At 53.4% G+C, this 22,474-nt stretch overlaps 1 protein-coding gene across 13 annotated transcripts in view; it reads left to right on the top strand.

Annotated features, from left to right (window-relative positions):
- The window catches only part of ARRB1 (arrestin beta 1), a 74,687-nt gene extending 53,747 nt beyond the window's left edge, over window positions 1–20,940 (top strand). For 12 of the 13 annotated variants that reach the window (XM_045071504.1, XM_013064326.2, XM_004768030.3 and 9 more), the window contains 12 exons: window positions 741–937; window positions 2,167–2,226; window positions 3,074–3,141; window positions 5,328–5,463; window positions 6,278–6,362; window positions 6,802–6,874; window positions 7,689–7,826; window positions 8,959–9,042; window positions 10,288–10,311; window positions 12,549–12,619; window positions 13,489–13,540; window positions 14,923–20,940. In XM_045071504.1, coding sequence (XP_044927439.1) covers window positions 741–937; window positions 2,167–2,226; window positions 3,074–3,141; window positions 5,328–5,463; window positions 6,278–6,362; window positions 6,802–6,874; window positions 7,689–7,826; window positions 8,959–9,042; window positions 10,288–10,311; window positions 12,549–12,619; window positions 13,489–13,540; window positions 14,923–15,034 — 1,100 coding nt within the window. In that variant the 3' untranslated portion in view covers window positions 15,035–20,940. The remainder of the gene's footprint in view (window positions 1–740; window positions 938–2,166; window positions 2,227–3,073; window positions 3,142–5,327; window positions 5,464–6,277; window positions 6,363–6,801; window positions 6,875–7,688; window positions 7,827–8,958; window positions 9,043–10,287; window positions 10,312–12,548; window positions 12,620–13,488; window positions 13,541–14,922) is intronic. The other variant, XM_045071501.1, reaches the window with a different exon arrangement.
- The last annotated feature ends 1,534 nt before the right edge of the window (window positions 20,941–22,474 follow it).

Here is a 22,474-nt window from a genome sequence, read left to right as displayed (position 1 = left end):
GCGGCCTTGACTTGCCCAGCCCCACTGGCTTTTCCCTTGGCAGCTTCAACAAACATCAGAGCAGGTGCCCTGGCCTCCTCTGGCCTGGGCAGTCCACCCTTGCCCATTTTAGAAGAACCTGGTCAGTGCCCCAAGCATGCTAATGTCAATATATAGTGATTTTTGCAAGGCCAGGATGCCCAATAGGTCAAGAATAAGGGTCTCATTATAGATGAGAAAATTGAATCCCAGGGAGGTGAAGGGATTGTCCAGGGTCTGCAGGAAGACACAGGGTGGAGGTTGAGCTAGGACAAAACCCCGTGCCTCCCAGACACCACTCAGCACTTGTTTCCCCCTACCCCCCACCCGCTCTCTCCAGCCACAACTCTTCCCCAGCCACCCCCACCCCAATCCTGCCAGTGTACTCCAGCCCTAACCAATCCTGTCAGACCATCTCCTATGCTCCTGCGCACTCCACTGGCCAGAGTGGGTGGGGGTGGGGGGTGGGGAAGGACAGAACCAATCCAGTAGTCAGACCCTACCTCCCCGACCCCTGGGACCAGGCTTGAGTGGCTCCCCTGGGTACCTGGTTCCCGCATCCCCAGGGTAGCACAGCCTTTCCTACAGGAGCTCTGGGACAGACCTGGGAACTCCCACTGGGCCAGTCCCAGGGCTCAGCTGGTGCTCTGGAGTGCAGGGGTTGGGGGGGGGGCTTGTTTGCTGCCCTCTGGGCCCATCCTCAGCATCCCCTACTCCCACAGTCTATGTGACACTGACCTGCGCCTTTCGCTATGGCCGGGAGGACCTGGATGTCCTGGGCCTGACCTTTCGCAAGGATCTGTTTGTGGCCAACGTGCAGTCCTTCCCGCCAGCCCCTGAGGACAAGAAGGCCCTGACCCGGCTGCAGGAGCGCCTCATCAAGAAGCTGGGCGAACATGCCTATCCTTTCACCTTTGAGGTTAGGGCCGGCCGCGCCCCCCCTAGGAAGCCCTGTGGGCAGGCACATGAGGGCAGCCCTCAGTTTCTCAGTGTACATTGGGACCTGGGGCGCTGTCACTGATCCTGCCTGGTAAGTGTCTCTTCTCTGGCCACCGCCAGGGTGTGTCACCTTACCTCTGAGCTCCTCCTTGGAGCCTCCAGAGTACAGCTCAGAAGGGAGCCCTGTCTTGCCCCTGAGTCATTACGGGACTGCCTCCTCCTTCAGACCAGCCACACGCCTGGCTTCTCCAGCCTGGCTCATAAACGAGGCACGGCACGTAGTGAGTTCCCTGCTCTGCCCCTTTTCCGAATAGAAAGGCTCCCAGACTCTGGGTTTTAAAATTTCCTGTTTCTCAGACTCCGATTCTGTGATTCAGTGAAATCCGCCGGCTTTCTGGGAAGCTAGAGCGGGAGGGAGGATACAGTCATTCCATCCAGCGTGCATGTATTGGTTTCCTGTGGCTGCCGTAACGAGCCACCGCCAACCTGGGGGGAATGAAACATGACCGTGAAAACACACGTGGATGAGCTTACTATTTCAGAGGGTAGACGTCAAACACAGGTCGTGCTGGGCTAAAATCCAGGTGTCAGCCGGGCTGTATTCTTTCTGGAGGCTGTAGGTCCCGCCCTTTCCAACTTCTAGAGGCTGCTTGTGTTCCTTGGCTGGTCGTTGCCTATGCCTCTGTCTTCCAAGCCCGCAGTGGCTGGCCAGTCTATCTCTGAGCCTACACTCTGACACCGATACTTCTGTTTCTGGCTTTCCCTGCTAAGGTCCCTTGTGGTTACATCGGGCACACCTGGATAACCCCGGATCCTTAATTTAATCCTTAACACCTGTAAAGTCCCCTTTGCCAGTCAGAGGTTCTGGGGATTAAGACGTAGGCATCATTGGAGAGGGCAGGGGGATGTAGGGGGGGGTGGATCTTATTCTGTCTTTACCACAAGCTAGGGGTGACCTGTTAGACAAAGAAAAGCATTGACATCCTTGGCTTTGCCGAAGGGGCTTCTGGCCCAGTGTGGGGTGTCCTTGGGATGATCTGACAGGGGAGACATTGTCTGTCCTCTGGAGCCCCTAGTCTGATGGATGAGACATGGCCTGTTGCTAGGGGCCCCCTGGTGTGACGAACATGTATGGGGGTGGTGGGTGGGCAACATGGGGAGGTTAGGGTCAATATGACAGGAGACCCATTCTGTCTATCCTCTTAACAGATCCCTCCGAACCTCCCGTGCTCTGTGACATTGCAGCCAGGGCCTGAAGACACAGGGAAGGTGGGTCATGTCTTTGGATGCGTCTCTCTGGGCATAGGACGTTTGTATCACCAGGGCCCTGGCTTGCTCTCTGAGAGGCGCGGACCCCTCTGTGTGGAAGCCTCTTTGTGTCTAGGCCACTTCAGTACCACCTCAAATAAGCAGTCTCTTATCATAAAAAGAGGGTGTCACTCCCCTGCCCCCCGCATTCAGTTACGTGTTGTTTCTCCTGGGCTGCTTTTTGGCTGCAGCAAAACCAAAATGTTCTCTGAACTACCACCTGGCCTCACTACCTTGCATGGGGGTGCATTCATTTTGGTTTCACAAGTGGGGAAACTGAGGTTCCAAAAGAGGTGACACCCCTTGTGTTGTAGGCCCTAGATCTAAGCCCCTGTTTCCTCATCTGAAAAATGGGCACAGTAGGATGTGCCACCCCGTGTGGTTGAGAGGGTGGAGTGAAGCCCTGAAGCGCCCGATGGTCTGCACACAGTATGTGCCTCCCCAAGAGGGCTGTGGAGGCATCCGTTGTGATTTCCGGGTGGCTGCCTCCGTGAGGACAGCTACCCAGACCAGTCAGGTGTCTGAAGGTAGAGCCCAGTTAGGACAGTTTGGGATGTCCAGAGGCGGGGCGGGTGGGGATGGGCCGTTCTGGGAGAGCTCTGTGGATAGGTCAAGAGGGGGAGACAGCCACCCCCAGAGGAAGCACAGTGCTGGGGCTGACGCCGGGTCCTGAGTCAGGCTGCGCACCAGGCTGTGGGGTTGGGTGTTCCTATCCAGTGCCCTGGTTTGTAAAATGAGAGGGAGCTGGCTGTGATGTGGGGACCCTGCCCTGTCCGAGACCCTGTGGTCAACAGCTGCTTCCCCTCAGGCCTGCGGTGTGGACTATGAAGTCAAAGCCTTCTGTGCCGAGAACCTGGAGGAGAAGATCCACAAACGGTGAGACGGGCGCAGCTTCTGTGGGGTGTGGGCTGCCCGCTGGCAGTGGGAAGGAGACAGGGCCAGCAAAGCCTGAAGAGATAAGTAACAATACCGGGAAGTGTGCGAGGAGGGGCCACGCATTCCAGCCTCAGGAACCTCAAGATGGGTGCTCTGGAAGGCTGGCGAGTCATGGAACATTTCCTGGGGCAGGTGATCCAAGGACTTGGGCTCAGGCCTCAGTGTTTCTCCCTTTACACTGCTGAAACCCCCTCCTCCAGCTCCCTGCCTCTCGGTTTGCCCCACCAGACTGCATGGCTCTTTATTTTGTTTCATAAAGAAACAAAATTCAGATTGTTTTTAACAGTGAGCAAGACTTTTCCCAGCCATCCTAGACCCCCACTTCTCACTTCTCCTCCTGGGGGGCCATTAGCAGCAGGTGATGGTTGGGCGGGTGGTGGGGACTGGTTATGGGGTCGGTGGAAACTTCTAAGTAAGGGAGGGAATTGTAGTCAGAGAAGCCCCTCTGGGGAGAGTGAGGGGGGGAAAGTCAGCCCACATATCCGAGAAGGTAGCATTTTCCTGGAGAGGCACAGCCCTGGGCAGAGAGCCCAGGCTGGCAGCTAGAAAGAGCTGGCCCTGACTTCTGAGATGGACTGCCCAGCCCTGCTCTCAGGCCTGCTCCTCCTCAAGGCAGGCTCTGCCCTGCTTCCTGGTGAGGCTGGCCTCAGCCCCCAGCTCTGGTGAACCCACTTCACCAGGCAGTCAGTGGCCCTATGGGAGGAGGCTGGCTGAGGGTGGGCGCTGCAACTTCCTAGGAAGTGGGCTGAGCTTGCCACCTGGCGGCTGGAGAGTGTATTGCAGGCATCTCCCTTTCCAGCCTGGGCAACTCTGGGGTGTCGGGAGATGGGGCACTTTTTCCCCCTTGCTTTTCTGTCTTCCTTTTCCTCTTAAGACCTGAAACAGGGGAAAGAAGGGAGGGTGTGGTTTTTTTGAAGGGGGCCTGACTAGAGCAAGGAAGAGGAACAACACTGAGGGCTACTGTCTTCCGCTCACCGTAATGGCACATTTTAAGTCCATACCAGAGTTAATACTAATGATGATATAGCAACTATCATTTATCAAGGGCCTATTAAGGACCAGACACTATTCAGAGTGACAAACATGTACGAACTAATTTAATCCTTTCAGCAAACCTGGGAAAGAGGTGTTGCTATTATTACCATTTTACAGATGAGGAAACAGACCCAGAGGTGAATTGACTCAAGGGGGTATAGTTAGTAAGGGGAGAGCTAAGGCCATAAGCCTAGCTGTCCAGTTCCAGGGAGTGAAGGTGAGCAACAGGGATGCCGGGTCCCTTAGCACACCACAGACACTCCCTCACCAGGTCCCCTCCCCTCCCAATCCTTGTGTTCTCATTTCCTCCTTAAGCCCCTGTCACCATCCTTGAGACCCATCTCATCTCGACCTCCGTCTATTCACTGGGTCTCTGTTCTCTTCACTGACCTGCATCCCCCTGACTGAATCCACACCCCTTCACCGAACACTTTCACCTCTCTGATACCCCACTTCTTCACGGGGCCCCTCTGCATATTTTGATCAAACAGATATTTAGAAGGTGTTCATTATATGGGAGGTACTGTCAGAGGTGGTGAAAACCCAGCAGTGAACAATGTAGACAAAAATTTATCTCCTTCAGGAGCTTGCCACTATTAAGTAACCTAAGAGAGGCTGGAAGTGAAACGTAGTCCCTTTCTTGTCCTCCTGAAGACTGGCCACAGGGGTTCAGCTCTGATGGGGTGGGAGTTCAGACAGGAGAAGATCAAGTGAGCTGATCCAGGAAGGCTTCCCAGAAGAGGAGGCATTTAGCTGGGCCTTGAAGAAGGAAGGCCCAGCTAACTGCCTAAATGAGGGCAGAAGTGGGAAGAAGGTATTACAGGTGGGGGGCCAGTGGAGTCAAAGCTGCAGAGACAGGACTAGATAGACTAGGATGACAGAGAGGAAGTGGGGATGGCTGCAAACACAAGGCAGGAGGATGGAGTGGGACCAGGTGGTGACAAGGCCCCTGTGTCTGCCTCTGCAGTTTGGACTGGATTCGAAGGTCACGGGAGCCATGGCAGTCTCCTGAGCAGGGAAGGGAGGATTACAAGGGAAGGGGATGGAGCCACGTGACTCTGGCTATCTTCTGCTCTGCCCATGTCCATTAGGAATTCTGTGCGCCTGGTTATCAGGAAGGTTCAATATGCCCCCGAGAGGCCTGGCCCCCAGCCCACAGCTGAGACCACCAGACAGTTCCTTATGTCGGACAAGCCCTTGCATCTTGAGGCTTCCCTGGACAAGGAGGTAGGAGGCTTGGACTTGGCAAGGGGTGGGGGCTGTTCAGTGGTGGTGGGGACCTCCAGCTCAGCTCTCTCCTGGTCACTAGAGCTCCTGGGTTCAGGGAATCGGAGACCTCCCTTGGGGGATGTAGGGAAGCCTTGGAGGCCGAAAGGAGGGGCAGAGTGGAGCATGAAGCTGAAGGATGGGATCGACTTTGAAGTCAGGGTACCTCCTGAGGGGATATGGGTCCTGGCCATTTTCCTGCACCTCTCGCCCCCTTTTACAGTGTGGGCATGCCTCTCTCTGTGGGGACAGTTGAGGGCAAGTGCTGGTGGCAAGATTTGAGCTGAGGTCCTTCAGTGAGAATTCCGACCCGGTTTCCTCAGTGAGCCAGCCTTTCTCCCACTTCTTCCAGACCCGCCCTGAGTCTAGAATTCCTGGCCTCCAGCGCCAGCAGGGACTTGACACACCACCTAGTCCAAATCCTCCACTGAGCAGAGGGGGAAACTGAGGCTTAGGTAACTTTCCCAAGGTCCCGCTGCTCTCATTCTCTTCATCATTGTTATTACTATTGTTCTCACTTTCTGGTGACCAGATCAGGACTGGAGCTCAGGAATATCACCTTCTAATCCAGTTATCTTTCAAAATCCCATGAAAGCACTAGTCTAACCTGCCCAGTGCCTTAGCATCAGTGGGACGTGGTCAGGAACTTGAGGCCAATGTCAGAGTGGCCAGAGTCTGTGTGGTCAGGAGTTGTGTGTGGGGCCTCTTCTCCCTCCCTCTGTCTAGAGTTTTAGTACCCCCCGGTCCAACCCTCCTGCCTTCTTCTGCCTCCCAGATCTATTACCATGGAGAACCCATCAGCGTTAACGTCCACGTCACCAACAACACCAACAAGACAGTAAAGAAGATTAAGATCTCGGGTATCCAGGGCAGAGGACCAACCCAAGGGGCGGGCAAAAGGGATTCCTCCCAAGGGTTGGGGGTAGCTGAAGGCTCTCCCCTTGTTAACAGCCTTGTAGAGAACTACCAGCCTGAGGGGAAGCCCAGGGCCTCCTCTAAGCCAAAGGGGAAGGCTTTTGAGGCTAGTAATGCAGGCTGCTCATTGGCCAGGTAATAAGTTTACTGTGTAAGCTGCCTACTCTTAGGTTCCCTGGGTTCTCAGCAGAGCTGTCCCCGAGGGAGGGTTTTGATGATGGGAGGGAAGGGTGCCTTTGGGCTATGCTTCGGGTGTAGACGGGGTGGTCTCTTGCAGGATCCCCTGGTGCACTCCAGGGATGAACATCCCCAAGTCGAGGGAGCCTGGGATGCCTGGGAGCGGCAGCCCTGGCTCACACCACCTTGTCTCCCTCTTGCTCCCAGTGCGCCAGTACGCGGACATCTGCCTTTTTAACACAGCCCAGTACAAGTGCCCCGTGGCCATGGAAGAGGCCGAGTAAGTGAGCACAAGCCCAGCCTTGGATGTGTGGGGCTGGGCAGGGAAGTGGGAAGTCCTGGCTGCAGGGACAGGGGCACATGGTTTTTTCCCACCTGCCAGAGGGCTGGGCCTTGGACTTCCCAGCCACTCATGATACATGATCCCAAACAGCCTTTTAGAAAACACCTACTTGATTTTAGCTACAAGAAAATGCATACTACAGTCAAGGGAAAGATCTGCTCAAACTAGAATGACAAAATGAGAGCTATTGAATTGAAGGGGACCGGGGCTGTAATTACACTGTACCAGAAACCTAGATTAAAGGGCAGACTTTGCTCTGAGCTTCCTGGCAGCCAGGGCAAAGAGGGTAAGGCACTAGGTACATAGCTTTTCTTGTCTGATGAAAGACTAATCCAGCTCATTGGGTAAAATGGTTGTATGTGGAAAGGTTGAGAATAATTATATATAAAAAATTTAGGTTTGAGGGGCAGCTACTATGGTTGGGCGTGGAGTTTTGTCTCAAGCTTGTTAACAACTCAGGCAAGGGGAGAGCTCTCCAGTGAAATGTCTTTTCTCACCTGAAGGAAGTAGATGCTCCCATTAGAAGACACACCTGGTTTTTGGTTTTCCTGGCCCTGCCTCCCTTTGGGAGGCAAGTGCATTAAGTGTAATTTTTCGTGTACATGTGTGTTTATGGACAAATCTAGCCCTCAGTATTTTGGAAAGTTACAAACGTGTTTTTAATGCTACTCTGTGGTCTCTGAGTTGTTATAACTGGGCTATGGGGGTAACGGATGGGGTGTGTTTCCATACCTGCCTCCCTTCTTCCCAGTGACACCGTGGCTCCCAGTTCAACCTTTTGCAAGGTCTACACACTGACCCCATTCCTGGCCAACAACCGAGAGAAGCGGGGCCTCGCTCTGGATGGGAAGCTCAAGCATGAAGACACGAACTTGGCCTCCAGCACTCTGTGAGAACCCACCTTCCCTCTTCCCTGCCCCCCTCCCTGGGGGTCCACAGCCTTCTTTCCCACCAGTGCCTGTCCATGCTGTGGTCATCCTTTCCCCAAGCATGGTCCCTGGCCCCATCCTCAAGAGCTTGAGCTGTAAGGGAAACTGTCCCCTTACTCCCATCCCTATCCAGGGCTGCCCCAGAGAGCCAAATGGGCCCCTCTGTCAGTGCTGGGATCTGCTGGCTTCCCAAAGGAGGACAACCCAGAGAGGCTTCCTGCAGGAGGCAGCAGCTCCTGACCTAGTGTCTTGAGTCAGGTGGGGTATGTCCCTGAGGCAGAGCAAGGCTGGAAGGAAAGGAGTGGCTTCGGTGGGAGATCAGGAGGTGAGTGGGGAGTCTGGGGAGATGTGGACAGCGAGCTAGGCTAAGGGATCCCTGGGCCACATGATCACTCTTGTCTCATGGGCATAACTGACTTGGAGGCTGCCCTGCTCTCATGGAGACCTGGGGTATAGGGAACTCATCTCACCCTATCCACTGAGGTCTGACCCTTCTGCGGGCTCTGGCCTGCCTCTGCTGCACCCCTGACCTGGACTCCCAACGTGGACCCTGTGCTCCAGCCACACAGCTGGTCACAGGCGTGCTAGCCGCTTACCTCCAAGCCTTTGCCCTCTTCTTCCACCCTGGCCCAAATCCTACCAGTCATCAAGACTTGGTGGAGGGACCACCTCCTGCTGGGTCTTCCCCAGTACCTCCTCCCCTGCCTTGCCAACCTCCCTCCCTCTCTCTGAACTCCCTGTCTAGCCCTTTGTGCCCCATGGGTTGCTCAGTAGTGGGAGAGAAACATCCATCCACCCAAGGGTAGTAGGAGCCCCCCCCCCGCATGCTGCTGGGACTCAGACCGAGGGAGGAATGGGGCTTATCAAGTGTGCCCGAGGAGTGAATTTCACGGCCAGATAGGGGACCCAGGGATCCAGGTTCCCCCCAACTCAGGGCAAAGCTTCCCTTTCTTATATAATGGGCTCTGCACATGGTGGCTAAGTTACCCAAGAGAGGGACAGATGGCAACTGCCCCCATTGCACCCCACTCTTGCCATGTCTCTTCTACCCAGCGATCATTGGTGAACCTGTTTCCCTGTGTCACCTTGCAGGTTGAGGGAAGGAGCGAACCGGGAAATCCTGGGCATCATTGTTTCCTACAAAGTGAAAGTGAAGCTCGTGGTATCACGGGGCGGGTGAGTGTTCTAGCCCAGCCCAAGACTCCCTAAGTGTATAACGGGGTGTCCCAGATCACCCGCAGCTCACTGCCCCATCTGTCTGATAGCTGCATCCACCGAGAGGGTAAACCAAGCTTGAAGACTTCTTCCTGTTCCTTCTCTTCCTCCTTCATGCCTCCCTTTTCCTCCTCCTCTCCCCCACTTCCCTCACCCACATCAGAGGCTTTTGACCCTTCCCCTGCCCTTTCCATGTCTCTCTCTCCCTCTTCCCCCTCCTCTTCCTCCCTGTCCCTGTCTGGACACACAGGGTTGTTGTGGGGGAAGCTTCCTCAGAGTCTGTGCTATGGGCTCTCCAGAGGGTTCTATTCCCTCACTATGTCTTGGGGCCCAGCACCCACCCCTGCTCATGTCCACGCTGATCTGCTAAGGAAATGGTTAAAGCGGCTCAGAACCCAGCGCTGGATTAGGGATGTTCGGACTCTCCCATTTTACAGATGGGGAAGCAGAGGCCCAAACCATTCTTCAGACATTTCCTGAAATGTCCTCCCCAACCTTCAGGTCACAGGCTGGGCACTGGGGTCACTGCAGTGGGCCAGACATATTCCTGCCCTGGAGCATGGTCTGTGCCCCACCTCAAAAGGGGGGAGCTCAGATAGAACAACTTTTCCCCACAGATGGGGCCTGCATTGTCCTAAACCTAGAATTCTGAATCTGGGCTTTTCGTCTGACTCATAAATTTCTATGAAAAGATTTACAAGCTAATAGCATTAGACGTTAGAGTCATGCCCGGTATAGTTGGCTTTATCTAATACTGACCGCATGTTCTAGGACATCTCAGAATTGCAAATCCCAAATCCTGGGTTCTTTGACTCTCCACAACTTCCTTGAGGAATCCTCGGTGAATCCCAAATTGATTTTTCCTGCTGTCAGAGAGGCCTCCGTAGGGCAGGCTGCACAGGGGTCGGCTATCATGTCTCCTTTGCCGAGGGGGATTCTGGGGACTCAGTGAGTCCTGGGATTTCGGTACCGCCCCCCCCACCCCCGTCATCCACCCGCCCCCCACCCCCACCCCACAAGGCTAATGCCATTTCTGTGTATCTCTGAATGAGAGGTCACAGCTGCAGAGCGGTGGGTGGGAGGGAGTGCATCTCAGGGTCTACCCTACCCCGGAGGGCAGCAAGGTGGTGAATGAACGTGCTTTCTGTTTTCTTCCTCTCTGAACTCTCTCCTGAACACCTCTCCTGCCTCCTCTGACCCACCCAGCCTGTTGGGAGACCTTGCATCCAGGTAAAGCCCCTCCCTTCAACCTGACCCACGCACCTTCCTGGAGGATCCAGAGACCCCTGGGCTGACCATCTGGAACTGTAGGGCACTGGGTTGGGAGGAGTCTTAGCACTCACTTTCGATGGCCAGGCTCGAGCAAAAGTGCTAGGACTAGAATCCTCTCCAGAGGGACTAGGGAGATTCAGTTTCTGCTTTAAAACAACCTTGCCCTGTTCTTCCATCCCTGCCAAGTGAAAGGAACCTTTGCAGATAGCAAAGTCAGCTTCCTGGATCTGGGGCAATAGACTCCCGGCCCCCATCACACAGTCTGATGTTTTGGAGAAATGCAGGATTTATGGCTTCCAGACTTGTACCCTAATGAGAATTAACTGCTGGCCATGTGGAGAGGGAGACCTAGGGAGAGGTCCTGCGGTCCTGATCTTGTACACAAGGTTCATTGTAGCACCTGGATCCTTACACCTTCCAAAAAAGGCATGTGCCCCACATGCAGTGGTTTTGCCTCATCTTGTCACCAGATGGCAGTAGTGCTCACCCCCAAGAAATCAGGCTCTTTGGAGAGGTGAAATTAATTCATTTGAGTTCAGTTCAATATAATTCAGTAAAGATTTCTGGAATCCAGATTTATGTCCAGCCTTGTGCTACAATTCTGGGGCCCCAGGGAAGAATCAGACCTATCCCGCCCTTGATTACTCATGGTGTGCTGGAAGGTTAATGTTCAGATTTTTCCATCCAATCACTGTATGGCTTTCACAAAGGTTGGCAAAAAGCATTCCTCCCTTCTGTTAGTTCACTCTTCCAAGTGAACCTGGAAAAGCAATCCGCTTGGCAAGCAAAAAGAAAAAAAAGGAGCCAAATTGTTTCAATAATCTGTGAATCCTTATGGCCCCATGGAGGGGAAGTAAAGCTTGAATCAGGCAGGTGTAAGTTTCACAGTTCAATCAAACCTTTTACCTACATCATCTCCTAGAAGTTCTCGTGATTCTAGAAGTTAAGCGTTGTTATTCCCATTTTCCAGATGAGCTCAGTGAGACCTGAAGATATAAAAGTGTCCCCCGAGACACTGCTGGGGCCTGAGAATGGACCTTTCTGGTTGTACAGCCTCTGTCCCTTCCAGCTCTGTTCCCCTCTCCCTCCCTGCCACCTGGGCCCCAGGCAGAAAGATCAGTAAGATGAGGTTGTGCCTGAACATGGTCACAGTTGACAGGTGACACCAGCCTGCCTGAGCTGAGAGGAGGCACTTTTGTGGCTGCTTCTCTAGGAGTAGAGAGCAGAGGTTGGGTAAGAATGTGAATTATGCAGTCAGATTCCTCTCTCTCACTTCCAAAAAAAAAAAAAAAAAAAAAAGAAAGAAAGAAGAGGAATCCTGTCTCTCATTTCCCATTAAAAGCTGTGTGGTCTTGTGTGATATATTTTTCCTCCTTGTGCCTCAGTTTCCTATTCTGTACCTATGGTACAATAATGGGACTGTTGTGGAGATTAAATGAACTACTTAACATCCTTGGCACAAAGTCAGTACCATGTGTTTGCTCTTGTTATTATTTTGCTTGTCAGGGCCCAGCAGAGGGAAGTCTGGGTCAGAAGCACTGGCCTGTGTCAGCACATCCCCCGTTCTTCCACCCCCACCCCCCACCCAGACCCTTCATCCCTACAGGGCTTCAAGGAAGGCTCAGTGCACGATATCAGTAGCCCTGGGCCCAGACAACCTGAATTTGACTAAACTCACCTCAGCAGTACATCATCCAGGTGGCAGGGGGCTAGGGCCCCCAGAGTACTTTTACTAGAGCCTCCTGGAGATGTTGGGAGGTGGGACTGAGTAGGGGGGAGAGGGAAGGGCAGGAGGGCAGTGTTAGGGAAGGCTGGGCTGGCCGCAGCAATCGGAGGCCTTCGGGGTCCTAGGGCGCCTCTGGAGTCACCCAGGGACCAATGTGTACATGGCCCTGGGCAGTCCTTTCCCTACCCCCTTGCCTCGTCTCAGCTCATGAGAACCCAGGGATCCTTATCAGGAAAAGGGAGGTTTCCATTTCTTTTGGGAGGCAGCAGAAAAGGTCTTCTAATTCAACTTCTAGAGGAAGTAAGCTTCAGAGAATGACAGAACTGGGGCCTGAGTCTGGATTCCCTGCCTCAACTGAGAGCTACCTCCTCCAACCATAAACCCCTCCCCAGGCCTCAGACTGGTAGGGCATTGAGTCTTCTAGCCTGAGACTGACCTTGAGGCTCACTGGGTCTGGGTCTTCTTTCAGTGACGTGGCCGTAGAACTGCCCTTCACCCTAATGCACCCCAAGCCCAAAGAGGAACCCCCACATCGTGAAGGTAAGCAGGATCTACGGATTACTGGAATGGGGGTTTCCTGGTTGCCCAACCCATTCTCCACCAGCTACTGTCTCTCCCCATCACCCCCATCTAACTGTGGGTTAGCCTGCAGGCCAGGGTCACCCTTTTTCCTCACCCTCCCCGGGATTTTTTGTGAGGCCTACACTCCTCTATTTGCATCTGACTCCCCTAAAAAGCAGAGGTCTGACTCCTTTCTCCATGGGGAGGGAGGCTGGGAGCTTTCTTGGAGCTCTTCAGGCCGTTTTTGGAGCTCTTATCTTGCATCCAGACATTGGGAAGGGGCTGCGCAGATTAAGATGGTCCCTGAACATATCTTAGTGATTTTTCGAAGTGATACCAGATTGGTCATATTTCTGTAAATCTAAGACTGTTTAAGTTGAAAGAGGCAACACTATAGTCTGTACCACAAAGAAAGAAAAATGTTCCCACAATTAAACTGTGAAATGCCATTGGTTGTAAAATACACCCTGAGTTCAGAGATGTGCAGATGCGCAGGTGTGGGGGGAAAGTAATGGTTGCCTTAACACTAAATGCAAGTCATGTATTTAAGAAAATAATCTAAGTCATGCAGAACACATGCCAAAGAGCAGGGTCCAGAGGTTTTTCTGTCCTGGAGCTGCTAGGGGCCTCTGGGGCCTCCTTGGACCCTCCCTGGACTCTCCTTCCTGCCATTAGGATGATTGGGGGGTGTTTTCCAGACCAGGGACCAACACTTCTTCCCCACCTCCCTTCTTTCTGAGCCCTCCCCACCTTAGCTTGGTTGCCTTAGGGTGGGGACCTGTGCCTGTTTGCCCTGTGCCCCCTGCCCTGCCCACTAACCCAAGGGCCTCTGCCCACCCTGTGTTTAGTTCCAGAGAACGAGGCGCCAGTAGATACCAATCTCATAGAACTTGACACAAAGTAAGCCAAACCCTGCCCGCAGACGTCGCAGGGGTGGGGGGGGGCGTGCCTGGGGTGGGGGCGGGGCAATGGGGTCATTTGCATATATGTTTATTAACCCCTGAAGAACAGCCGGTCTAACCCCATGTGCTGAGAGCTGCCTCTGCTCGCCTCTTCAGCAACCCGCTTGCCTGCATGTGACTTGAAGGACCCTCCGTGCCTGTTCCTCTTCCTCCTGCCTTGGTGGGGTCTGTCTTCCTCCCTCATCCTTGCACGTCCGTCCGTCAATCCTGTTCGTCCGCACGCAGCGCCTGCTCGGCTCTCACAGGGCTGATTGGGTTCGGGGGCCCTGGGTCTGGCTCTCCAGCCTTGCCTGCACCCAGCCAGTGGAATCAGGCTGTGGGGTGGGGAAGGTTTGGGGAGCTCTTGTTGCTTCTGACTCCTGAGGACAGATGCGGATTTTCCTGCTGTCAAAGGCCATCGCCTCACCGGACAGTGGCCAGAGGGGGAGGACCTGGGCGGATTTCCTGAACCACCTCCAGAGCCAAGCAGCTTTCTCTCCAGCTCCAAATCCACCCTTTCATTGTCTCCCAGGAGATATTTGGGGGTGTGGGGTCTCAAGTCATGCCTTGAGGATGTCTCACGGGGCTGGCTGAATTCTGTGGGGTGGGGGACTTGGTGGGCTTAACTCTACATGTTACGTGATAGAACAGAACTCACTGTTCTTAGAAGCAGCCTTCATCCCCAAAGCCCACTCAGGTGCCCCCTTTCCCCACCTACCCTTCTTCTAACCCCACAATTTAGATTTGCTACCCTCAGACCTCCTCCTATCCAATATCACTCAGGGTAGAGTGGGCTGACAGCTCCCTGGAGAAAGGGCGTTTTGTGGCTTTCTCTTCCACCAAGCCAAGCCCACACGGTGCTGTGCAGAAACAAGAATTCTTCCTGAGGGTAGTTCTTTTGGTGGGTGGTATGGTTTCTTGGGCCGGTTCTGGGGGATTCGAAATATGCTGGTGGCCGGGTCTCTCCGGGTAGGACTAAGTTTTCCCTCTGGCCCCAGCCTAGCTACACTGCACCTTCATCCCTCTTTGATATCTCCCCCACTCCCAGATCCTTCAGAACCGGGTCACTGTCCAGTCCTGGTCACTTTCCAGGCTGGTCACTTTCCAGCCCTTAGGCATGAGAATTGAACTCATGCATCCCTCTGGGATTTCCACAACTAGCTGGAGCCTGGATGCGACCAGTCCCACTGTCTCCAGAGGGCATCTAGACATGCCAGCCTGGAAGGGCTTTCTGTCCACAGGCTGCCCCAGGGACCGGCCTCTGAGTCCCCTCTGAGCCTCTGGGGTTGCCTGCTTCCCTGCCTGGCAAACAGGCCCCATTTTCCTTGTCTTTCCCACCAGCGATGACGACATCGTGTTTGAGGACTTTGCCCGCCAGAGACTGAAAGGCATGAAGGATGACAAGGAGGAGGAAGAGGATGGTACTGGCTCGCCACAGCTCAACGACAGATAGACTGGGGCCGGCCCTTCCTCCGGGCAGCTCCAGGTCCGCATTCATGCACTAGGATGTTTATTCGTCTTCTTCCTGTCCTTGTTACCCCTCCCCCTTGTCCTTCTAGTTCCTTCCGGGGGACGGGGGTGCCCAGCGGTCTTCCAGGTCACCGTGGTGAACCTCTGGCCTCAGGATTGGCCCCACGCCAACAGGATCACGAGGACCACCTTCCCCCGTCACCCCACTCATGGGTCACCCCTCCAGCCTCTTCTCTTTTCCTGCTGACCCCCAGGAAGGCCATCCGGGCTCTGGCCTTGGGATTTTACTTGGGATGAGGAGCAGAACAGGGAGGGTGGGGCAGAGAGCTCGAGACACGGGAGAGGATGCCTGTGGCCCCAGGTGGCTGGCGCAGCTCTGGCAGCTAAAAGATGACCACGCTGAGGGCCTCCCTCTTCTGGCCATGAGAGGCACACCTGTGGATTGATTCTCAATACTTTTTACAGTCCGGACCCACCAAACACCTCTCCCCTTCCACCCCTCCGTCCTCATCCTGTGTCCCCCTGTGTCTCACAGTGACATTGGTGAAGGTTCACAGACCCCAGAAGTAGAGAAAAGCCACTGGACTGACCTTCTTACCAGCAGTTACCTAGTCTAAGGCAAGCTGTGTGAACTAGCCCAAGTCTAATTCAGTCCTCTCAGGATGTGACATCCTAGCTACCTTGTACCTTATGCGTGTGTCATATCTATACACATGCACAGAGGGAGAAGGGAGGAGTGTTCGCAAAGCACCAACAGGCCTCATAGTGAGGTCAAGCTCCTGGGGGCTTTTCCAGAAGGATGGCTCCGCGAGATGGGGGTTAGGGGCAGGAAGATGAGTATCTGCTCAATTCCCTCCTTTGTAGACTTAAGAGCAATTAGTGATCCCACAGGAAGTAAGGCTGGAGGTCCAGATGGGGCTGGGGACACTGGTCCAGTCCCCTACTACCTCCCTTCACAGCCCTCCAGGGCTGAGCTGGGCTGGCCCTGCAGGGTGGGAGAGTGTGCTTGGGGGTCATCACCCCCACAGTCAAAGGGCCTCCTGCCCCAGGAGGTGGCGTGGTCCATCAAGATGTCCTCCCCTAGAAGGAAGGGGGCTGCTGGGTAGCAAGGAACCCTTCATTTCCTTGGGGATTTAATGATCCCCCAGTAGGTCCTGGTGTCATGGATGCCTGGTACCCACTGGCTGGGGTTGATGTGATTGGGACTTGGGACAGGGCAAGGCAGATGATGAGGCAGAAAGTGATAAAAGGTATTCGTTCTTGTCTGGTCTTTGATGCCCACTTACTGTGTGACCTTGGACAAGTTTCTTTCTCTCTCTGGGCCTCAGTTCTTCACCTAGAAGACTGAAGGGTTTGACCAGACTCTGGTCTCCAAGGGAGACCCAAACTCTGGCCTCCAAGAATTTGTAAACTTCAGAGCTTCTGGTATGATGGGTGGAACCATCCAGACCACTGACTCTGGTCAGTGGGAACTCCCAACTCTGGCCTTGAAGAATTTGTAAACCTTAGAGCTTCTGGTATGATGGGTGGAACCATCCAGACCACTGACTCTGGTCTCTCTGCCTCCAGAGATGATTCAGGGCCCCAGAATTGGCAGGGCCCTGGAGATCTCCTAGCCCATCCATTCCCATGCCCCTCTTGGGCCACTGGAGGGTCGTCTGATGTTAAGCTGTGGCCATAGCTAGCATGAGCTGCTTGGCCCTAAGGCCCAGTATTAAAGAAGACAAAGCTTAGATTTGTTTATGATAGGGCCTTGGGTACCTCACAGCTCCCTGTGGCTGCAGACCCCCTAAGGCTCACCGTATACACAAGCAAATATATTTCTTAGCAGGGTGAGGGGAATGTCTCCTCCATCCCTGCTCCCTTTTATCTGTTCCCATGCTTGCCTGGAAAAGGAGACAACAAAAATGTTATTATGGGGACTCCACCCTTTTCAGGGCAGCCCCTCCTGGGGTGGGCTGGGTAACCATTCTCCACGGCAAGAGTGCCCAGTTCACAAGCCCAGCTCAGCACCCTGGCCCTTACCCTTCTGAATCTCATGAAGTTGCAATTCTAGGGAGCCCTACCCCATGGCAGGCCAAGTCAGCTTGCAGCGGCCACAATCTTCTGGCCAGTTCTGGGGTCCTAGCTGTGGGTACCCCAGGCATCCAGCCCCTACCAGAACTTGCTGGCAGTTCGCACCTCCTTGGACAGTTGAAGAGTTGATGAAGGGCTGGAATCCATGCCAAACATATGCTCTCCTGTGTCTTCCTCTGGGAACTTTGAGGCTGGTACGAGGATTTGAGGGGATCACTCCCCTACCGACTGGCCTCTTCCTCCATCCCTCAGCTGTGCTCACAGATTTGTCACTCTGGTTTCTGGAGCTTCTTCACCTCAACATCCACACTCCCCCTTTCGGATTTGTCCATGTATGACTGATTCCCCCAGCTGCAGGAAGTACCATACTCCCATCTAGACCTTTACTCTTTGGGCCCAAGGCTGCAGAAGGGCGGCCCCTGTCCTCAGGAAGCTCATGGTCAGGTGAAAGTTCTAGAGGGAAGCAATGGGGGCCATTGGAGTTAGGGGTCCTTGGCTGCTGCTAGTCCATATAGTGCCTTGATGTGAAGTAGAAACAGTCCCCTTCGAGGTGGGTTCCGTCCATTTGAATGCTCAGCTTTGAGAATGGCGCATAGGCTGGAGTTCAGCCCCACTCGCCCCAGCTGGGTGCAACACAGGCTGGAGTGTTTCCTTGGGTCACTTCCTGAGAGAAAGACCCATATCATCTTTCAAAGCTTCTGGTTGGCTCCAGACCCCACAGTGTTGGCTCTGTGCTGACCCCAGGGCTCCGCACTGGTACCTCCCAGTGCCCCTTGTGGGTGGCATAGAGAGAGCAGTCTGGGCAGGAAGGAGAGGCCTGGCGCTGGGGGAAAATCTACAGGCGGAGGCAAGCTGGGCTCCCTCAGCTTTCCGACCACGAGAAGGGTGAAGTCCTGTGAAGAGAAGGGCTGAATTATTTGGTCAGCCTCCATAGGCATACCAGGTGGGGGGTGGGGTTGCTTCAGCTGCTTGGCTTGTCCCTGACAAGCTGGTTCCCACATGGTGCCGTGAAAAGCATGCTGGCCTGGAAGCCCACGGTGTCTCCAGCTCAGTTGTCACCAACCAGCTGAGTAGCCTTGAGCAAGTCTCTCACCCTCCTGGGCTCAGTTTCCCTAACTAGAAAATGAGACTGTAATCCCTTCCCCAGCTGATGCAAGGGATCTGAAGCCCAGAAGAGACAAGAGTCAGCTCTGTAGCTCCGAGTCACACAGGAAGATCGCTGCGGGCTGTGTCCTCCTCCCATGGTCTTCATCTCTTGCCCCCTTCTCCCTTAGGCAGACATCAACCCGGAGGAGATGCAGTTAGCTTGGCTTTGGTGACCTAGCTGAGAGAGAAATGTGGACACTGCTCAGGAATGCCTTGCCCACATATAGTGGTCCCAGCAATCATGACAGAGAGACAAGCCATGGATATTGCGAGTGATTGGGCTTGGGCAGGGGGCATCCTGGACCCTTCCAGGCCTGGTGGACCCCCATCTCCCGTCTTTCAGATCCCACAGAGGACAGGAAGCCTTGGCTCTGATCCCAGATGAGGGAGAGCCACCCACTTCCAGGCCCAGGGAGGGCTGAACTATCATTCCATCAAAGAACCCCAAGGCTGAGGTGGAACAGAAATTGCCCTTCAAAGTAGAAGCCCTCCCCCACCCCTCACCCCGCAATCCAGGATCGAGCACAGCTGCTGAGGCTCCTTCGTGATACCTGGAAGGGATTCGGGTCCAGGGGAAACCCAGGCCCATTCCCCTGAGAGCTGAGTCCCTGTGGACCCATTCACTCCCCATGGTTACAGCCTCTCACAAATGCAGCCTTTCCTGCCAGTGACTGGGGACTGGACATTCTCCATCCATCCCAGAGGAAGGCATTGGCCCCAATCTTGTATTATAGGGTCTCATGGGCACAGGCTTATGTTCTAATTTTTTTTTCTTTTTAAAGTAAAAAAGGACCAAAATAGACCCTCCGACCCTCATGCATAAGGCTGTGTCGAGCAGTCTGATGGCATTTTGCCATCCTGGTCCAGGGAGGTCCATCACTTCTGTCCCCCATCCAAGGCTGAAATGGCCTACCTGTGGGGCAGGATCCCCACGTCTTCCACTCCTCTACATAGTGGCTTCAACGAGAGGCCAACAAAGGGGGAGCACCCTCCCACCCCAGCACTCTCTCCAAAAGGGAAATCAAAGCACAGGTCCCCAGGACCCATGACCTATAGACACTCTGATGCAGTGGTTTTTCAAACCAGGTGCTGTGGAACCCCTGGAGTTCCACAGAGCTTCGCCAGGGGCTGCTAACAGTGGGACAGTGGGGGTGGAGGCAAAGGCTCAGTCTCCAGCTCTCCCCAATCCCCACTTCTACCAGGACAACTCTGCTTTTATCTGTCTTGCCTCTTGAGGTTCCACCTTCAAACTTTTGAAGAAAAGCTTCTTCAAACCACCATTCTGAGGTTTGATCTTCAATCAGCAAGCACAGGTTCTCTTCCTGCTTTTCATGTTGGAATGGCTTTAGCATTCCAGTACAAGTGGCTTGTACTGGAACTTGGGTTGCAGACCCAAGTCCAAGCATTTGCTTACACAAATACACATACTCGTTTGATGGTTTTGTAGCTCACCCACCATGGAAGCTTCCCTGGCCCGGGTTTGGTTTGGTCTTACCTTGGTATCAGCCATGCAGAGCTGGGGACAACAGAGCAAGGAAATAGGCCCAGCCCCCACCTCACGACTTCTGTCTGCACCCCACTTCCCTGGCCCAGGCCTGGCCTATGGGACACATGATGGGAGAAGGAGAAACTAGTCTCAGGTTCCTCTTTACATACAGCCAGATGGATGGATGTCTGGGTTCTCACATAAGAAAACTGAGGGAGGACATTATACAGAAGTCCCTCCATGAGGACATGACAGGGTCCCTCCAGAGACCTTTAAAGCAGCCAGTTTCCCTTGAGAAATTCTACTAGGCTTCCACTTCCACATCTGTGGACAAGCAAATATGTGGGCAACAGGAAGGTTCTGGAAGAGATATTGGTCCTCCACCCACAGTCTCTGCCAACCTGTCCATCTGTCCAGGCCCCCCTACCAGGGCTAGCTGAGGGGTGGCACATTGGTGAGACCCGGACTAGCCCTTGACACAGAATCCTGCCTGGGGCTCTCACTGAGAGCATTCTAGGTGAAAATGCGGGTCTCAGGGCCCAGCAGATCATGTGGCATGGGAGAAAGAGAGTTCTATGTTCAGTCTGAGTACGCTCTTAGGTATCCCACTGACCTCAGTTTCCCCAGTATGTAAGATGGGGCTTGTGCCGGGCTCTGACCACCTCGCAGATTACTGAAAAGGAAGGTCATGGGGGGTATGATAGGTGATGTCCTATGAGGGGTGGGAGCCGCACAAACTCGGGGTGTGGTCATGGCCTGCACCGCAGAGCAGCAGAGCACTTGAGGGAATGAGTATGGGATAATGCCATCTTCCCATACTCTTGTGCTTCCCAGACTCTACTCTGCTTCCCATCTCTGCTCAGCGCTAAGGTCCAGCCACAGATGCTATGGGAGATTCCTCCTCTTCCTACCGGATGGGAGCCAGCATTCAGCCTGGCTGAATGTGGATCCTGGACGCAGGGAGTGACAGGTGGCTGGGACAGGTCTCCAGGTCTGTAGCCCTTCTGTTAAGTGATTATTTTGTGACACCCTCTTTCCTGGGCCACCTGCCAGGTTTATCTGTTGTACCTGTGGCATTCCTTATTATGTCAGATAAGTTATTACAGTTTATTCAACTCTAACAGGACAAATGAACAAGAGAACCATAAATAGGAGACCATTAAAGGTCTATTGTGATAGATGCTCCACGTGCATTCATTTCTGTCTCATCAGCTTATGGCAAGACCTAGATCAGCAAATCCTGTCCCTACTGCCTCGGAATGTTGGACAGCACCCGTGACTGGGTCAGGTGTTGTCTTCCCTTCTCTGTGGCCCCAACTCCAATCTAGTCTCTGCACCCTCTCTGGAAACTAACAAAGAGATCCTCCCCTCCCCATCAGTTACCAGTCTTCTGGCCCTGGGAATGTTGCCAAAACTCTCAGACATCACTGGATCCCATGACCCCTGATTTGCTGCTCAGGTTAAAGCCATCCCATCTTCTCTTTGGCACCACCAACCACTCCAGCTGGAATCCTGCCCCAGTCTCAGCCCTGGGTCTTATTCAGTACTTATCTCCTGTTCCGTGGGTCTCCCCAAAGTCACTTTACTTTCCTATGACTTACCCAATGCCTGTTCCAAAAGAACACATGGGAAGTATGGGGATATATGTGAGGAAGATTAGAAGTTCTAAATGATAATGTGTTGCGTTAACACAAAAGGGGGATGCCAATGAATGTGAGATGGCTTTCCTGGAAAACTGATTATGTATGAAAAAGAATTTGTTTTTACATTCCTCTAAAATATGTGACTTAGATCAAAGATTGCCCTCCTGGTTGAGAAGGTAGTCTCTTTCCTCTGATGCTCCCTTTGGACCAGAGAGGGTGGTGGGAAGATGCTGACATTTGAATCAGGAGGCTTCAGCTCCGGGCTCTCATTCAGCCTTCCCATATGGTCTGTATCAGTCTAGGTCCAGAGAAATAGCCTCCGCCCATATTTCAGTAGCAGGGATTTTACTGATGACACTGGCTATAATGTTGCAAGGTTAAAATGCAAGTGAGGCAAGGGACGTGAGGCGACCCAGAGATTAGGTGTAAACCGGAAACCACTACTACCCGTGAAGTGGAAGGACAGGGTGAGGAGTGACAGCCCTGAGGAAATAGGATCATTGAGGAAGGTATCTGAGGAATTCAGACCACAGGAGAAACACGTCTGTCGCTGGGGATGCTACCCAAAGCAGAGAGAGAGAGAGAATCACTCCTCTCTTTCTGCCCCCTTGATTTTAGGCCCATGCCTACTTTTGGCAGATCTGGGTGCCTCGCAATACAGAACAGAAAAGTCAGGAGATTAGATCTGAGACCTAATAGGCAAATCACCAGCTCTTCCTCAATCTTCGCACCCCCAAAGTAGAAATAGTCATATTGGCCTGGATACCACAATTGAGAAGGAGTATCCTGACATCCACACAGGACCATAAATATGGAAGAAGTATTTGTTTTTGAACCAAAACCTGATAGAACTAAATGGAGAAATACACAAATCCACAACACTCCCCTCTCAGTGATCAGTAGAGTAAGAAGACAGAAAATGAATAAAGATAGAGAAGACCTGAACATTATCAACTAACATGGCTTACTTTATCTTAATAAAATATTTCACCTTAAAATAATAAAATGTGTATCATTTTCAAGTGCACATGGAACATTCACCAAGAAAGATAATTTTGTGGGCCTAAAAATA

This window comes from Mustela putorius, unplaced genomic scaffold, assembly GCF_011764305.1.
Source record: "Mustela putorius furo isolate JIRA1106 unplaced genomic scaffold, ASM1176430v1.1 tig00003987_pilon_pilon_pilon, whole genome shotgun sequence".
In the NCBI taxonomy this organism is placed as follows: domain Eukaryota; kingdom Metazoa; phylum Chordata; class Mammalia; order Carnivora; family Mustelidae; genus Mustela; species Mustela putorius.
This window is presented reverse-complemented; position numbering and strand designations above follow the sequence as displayed.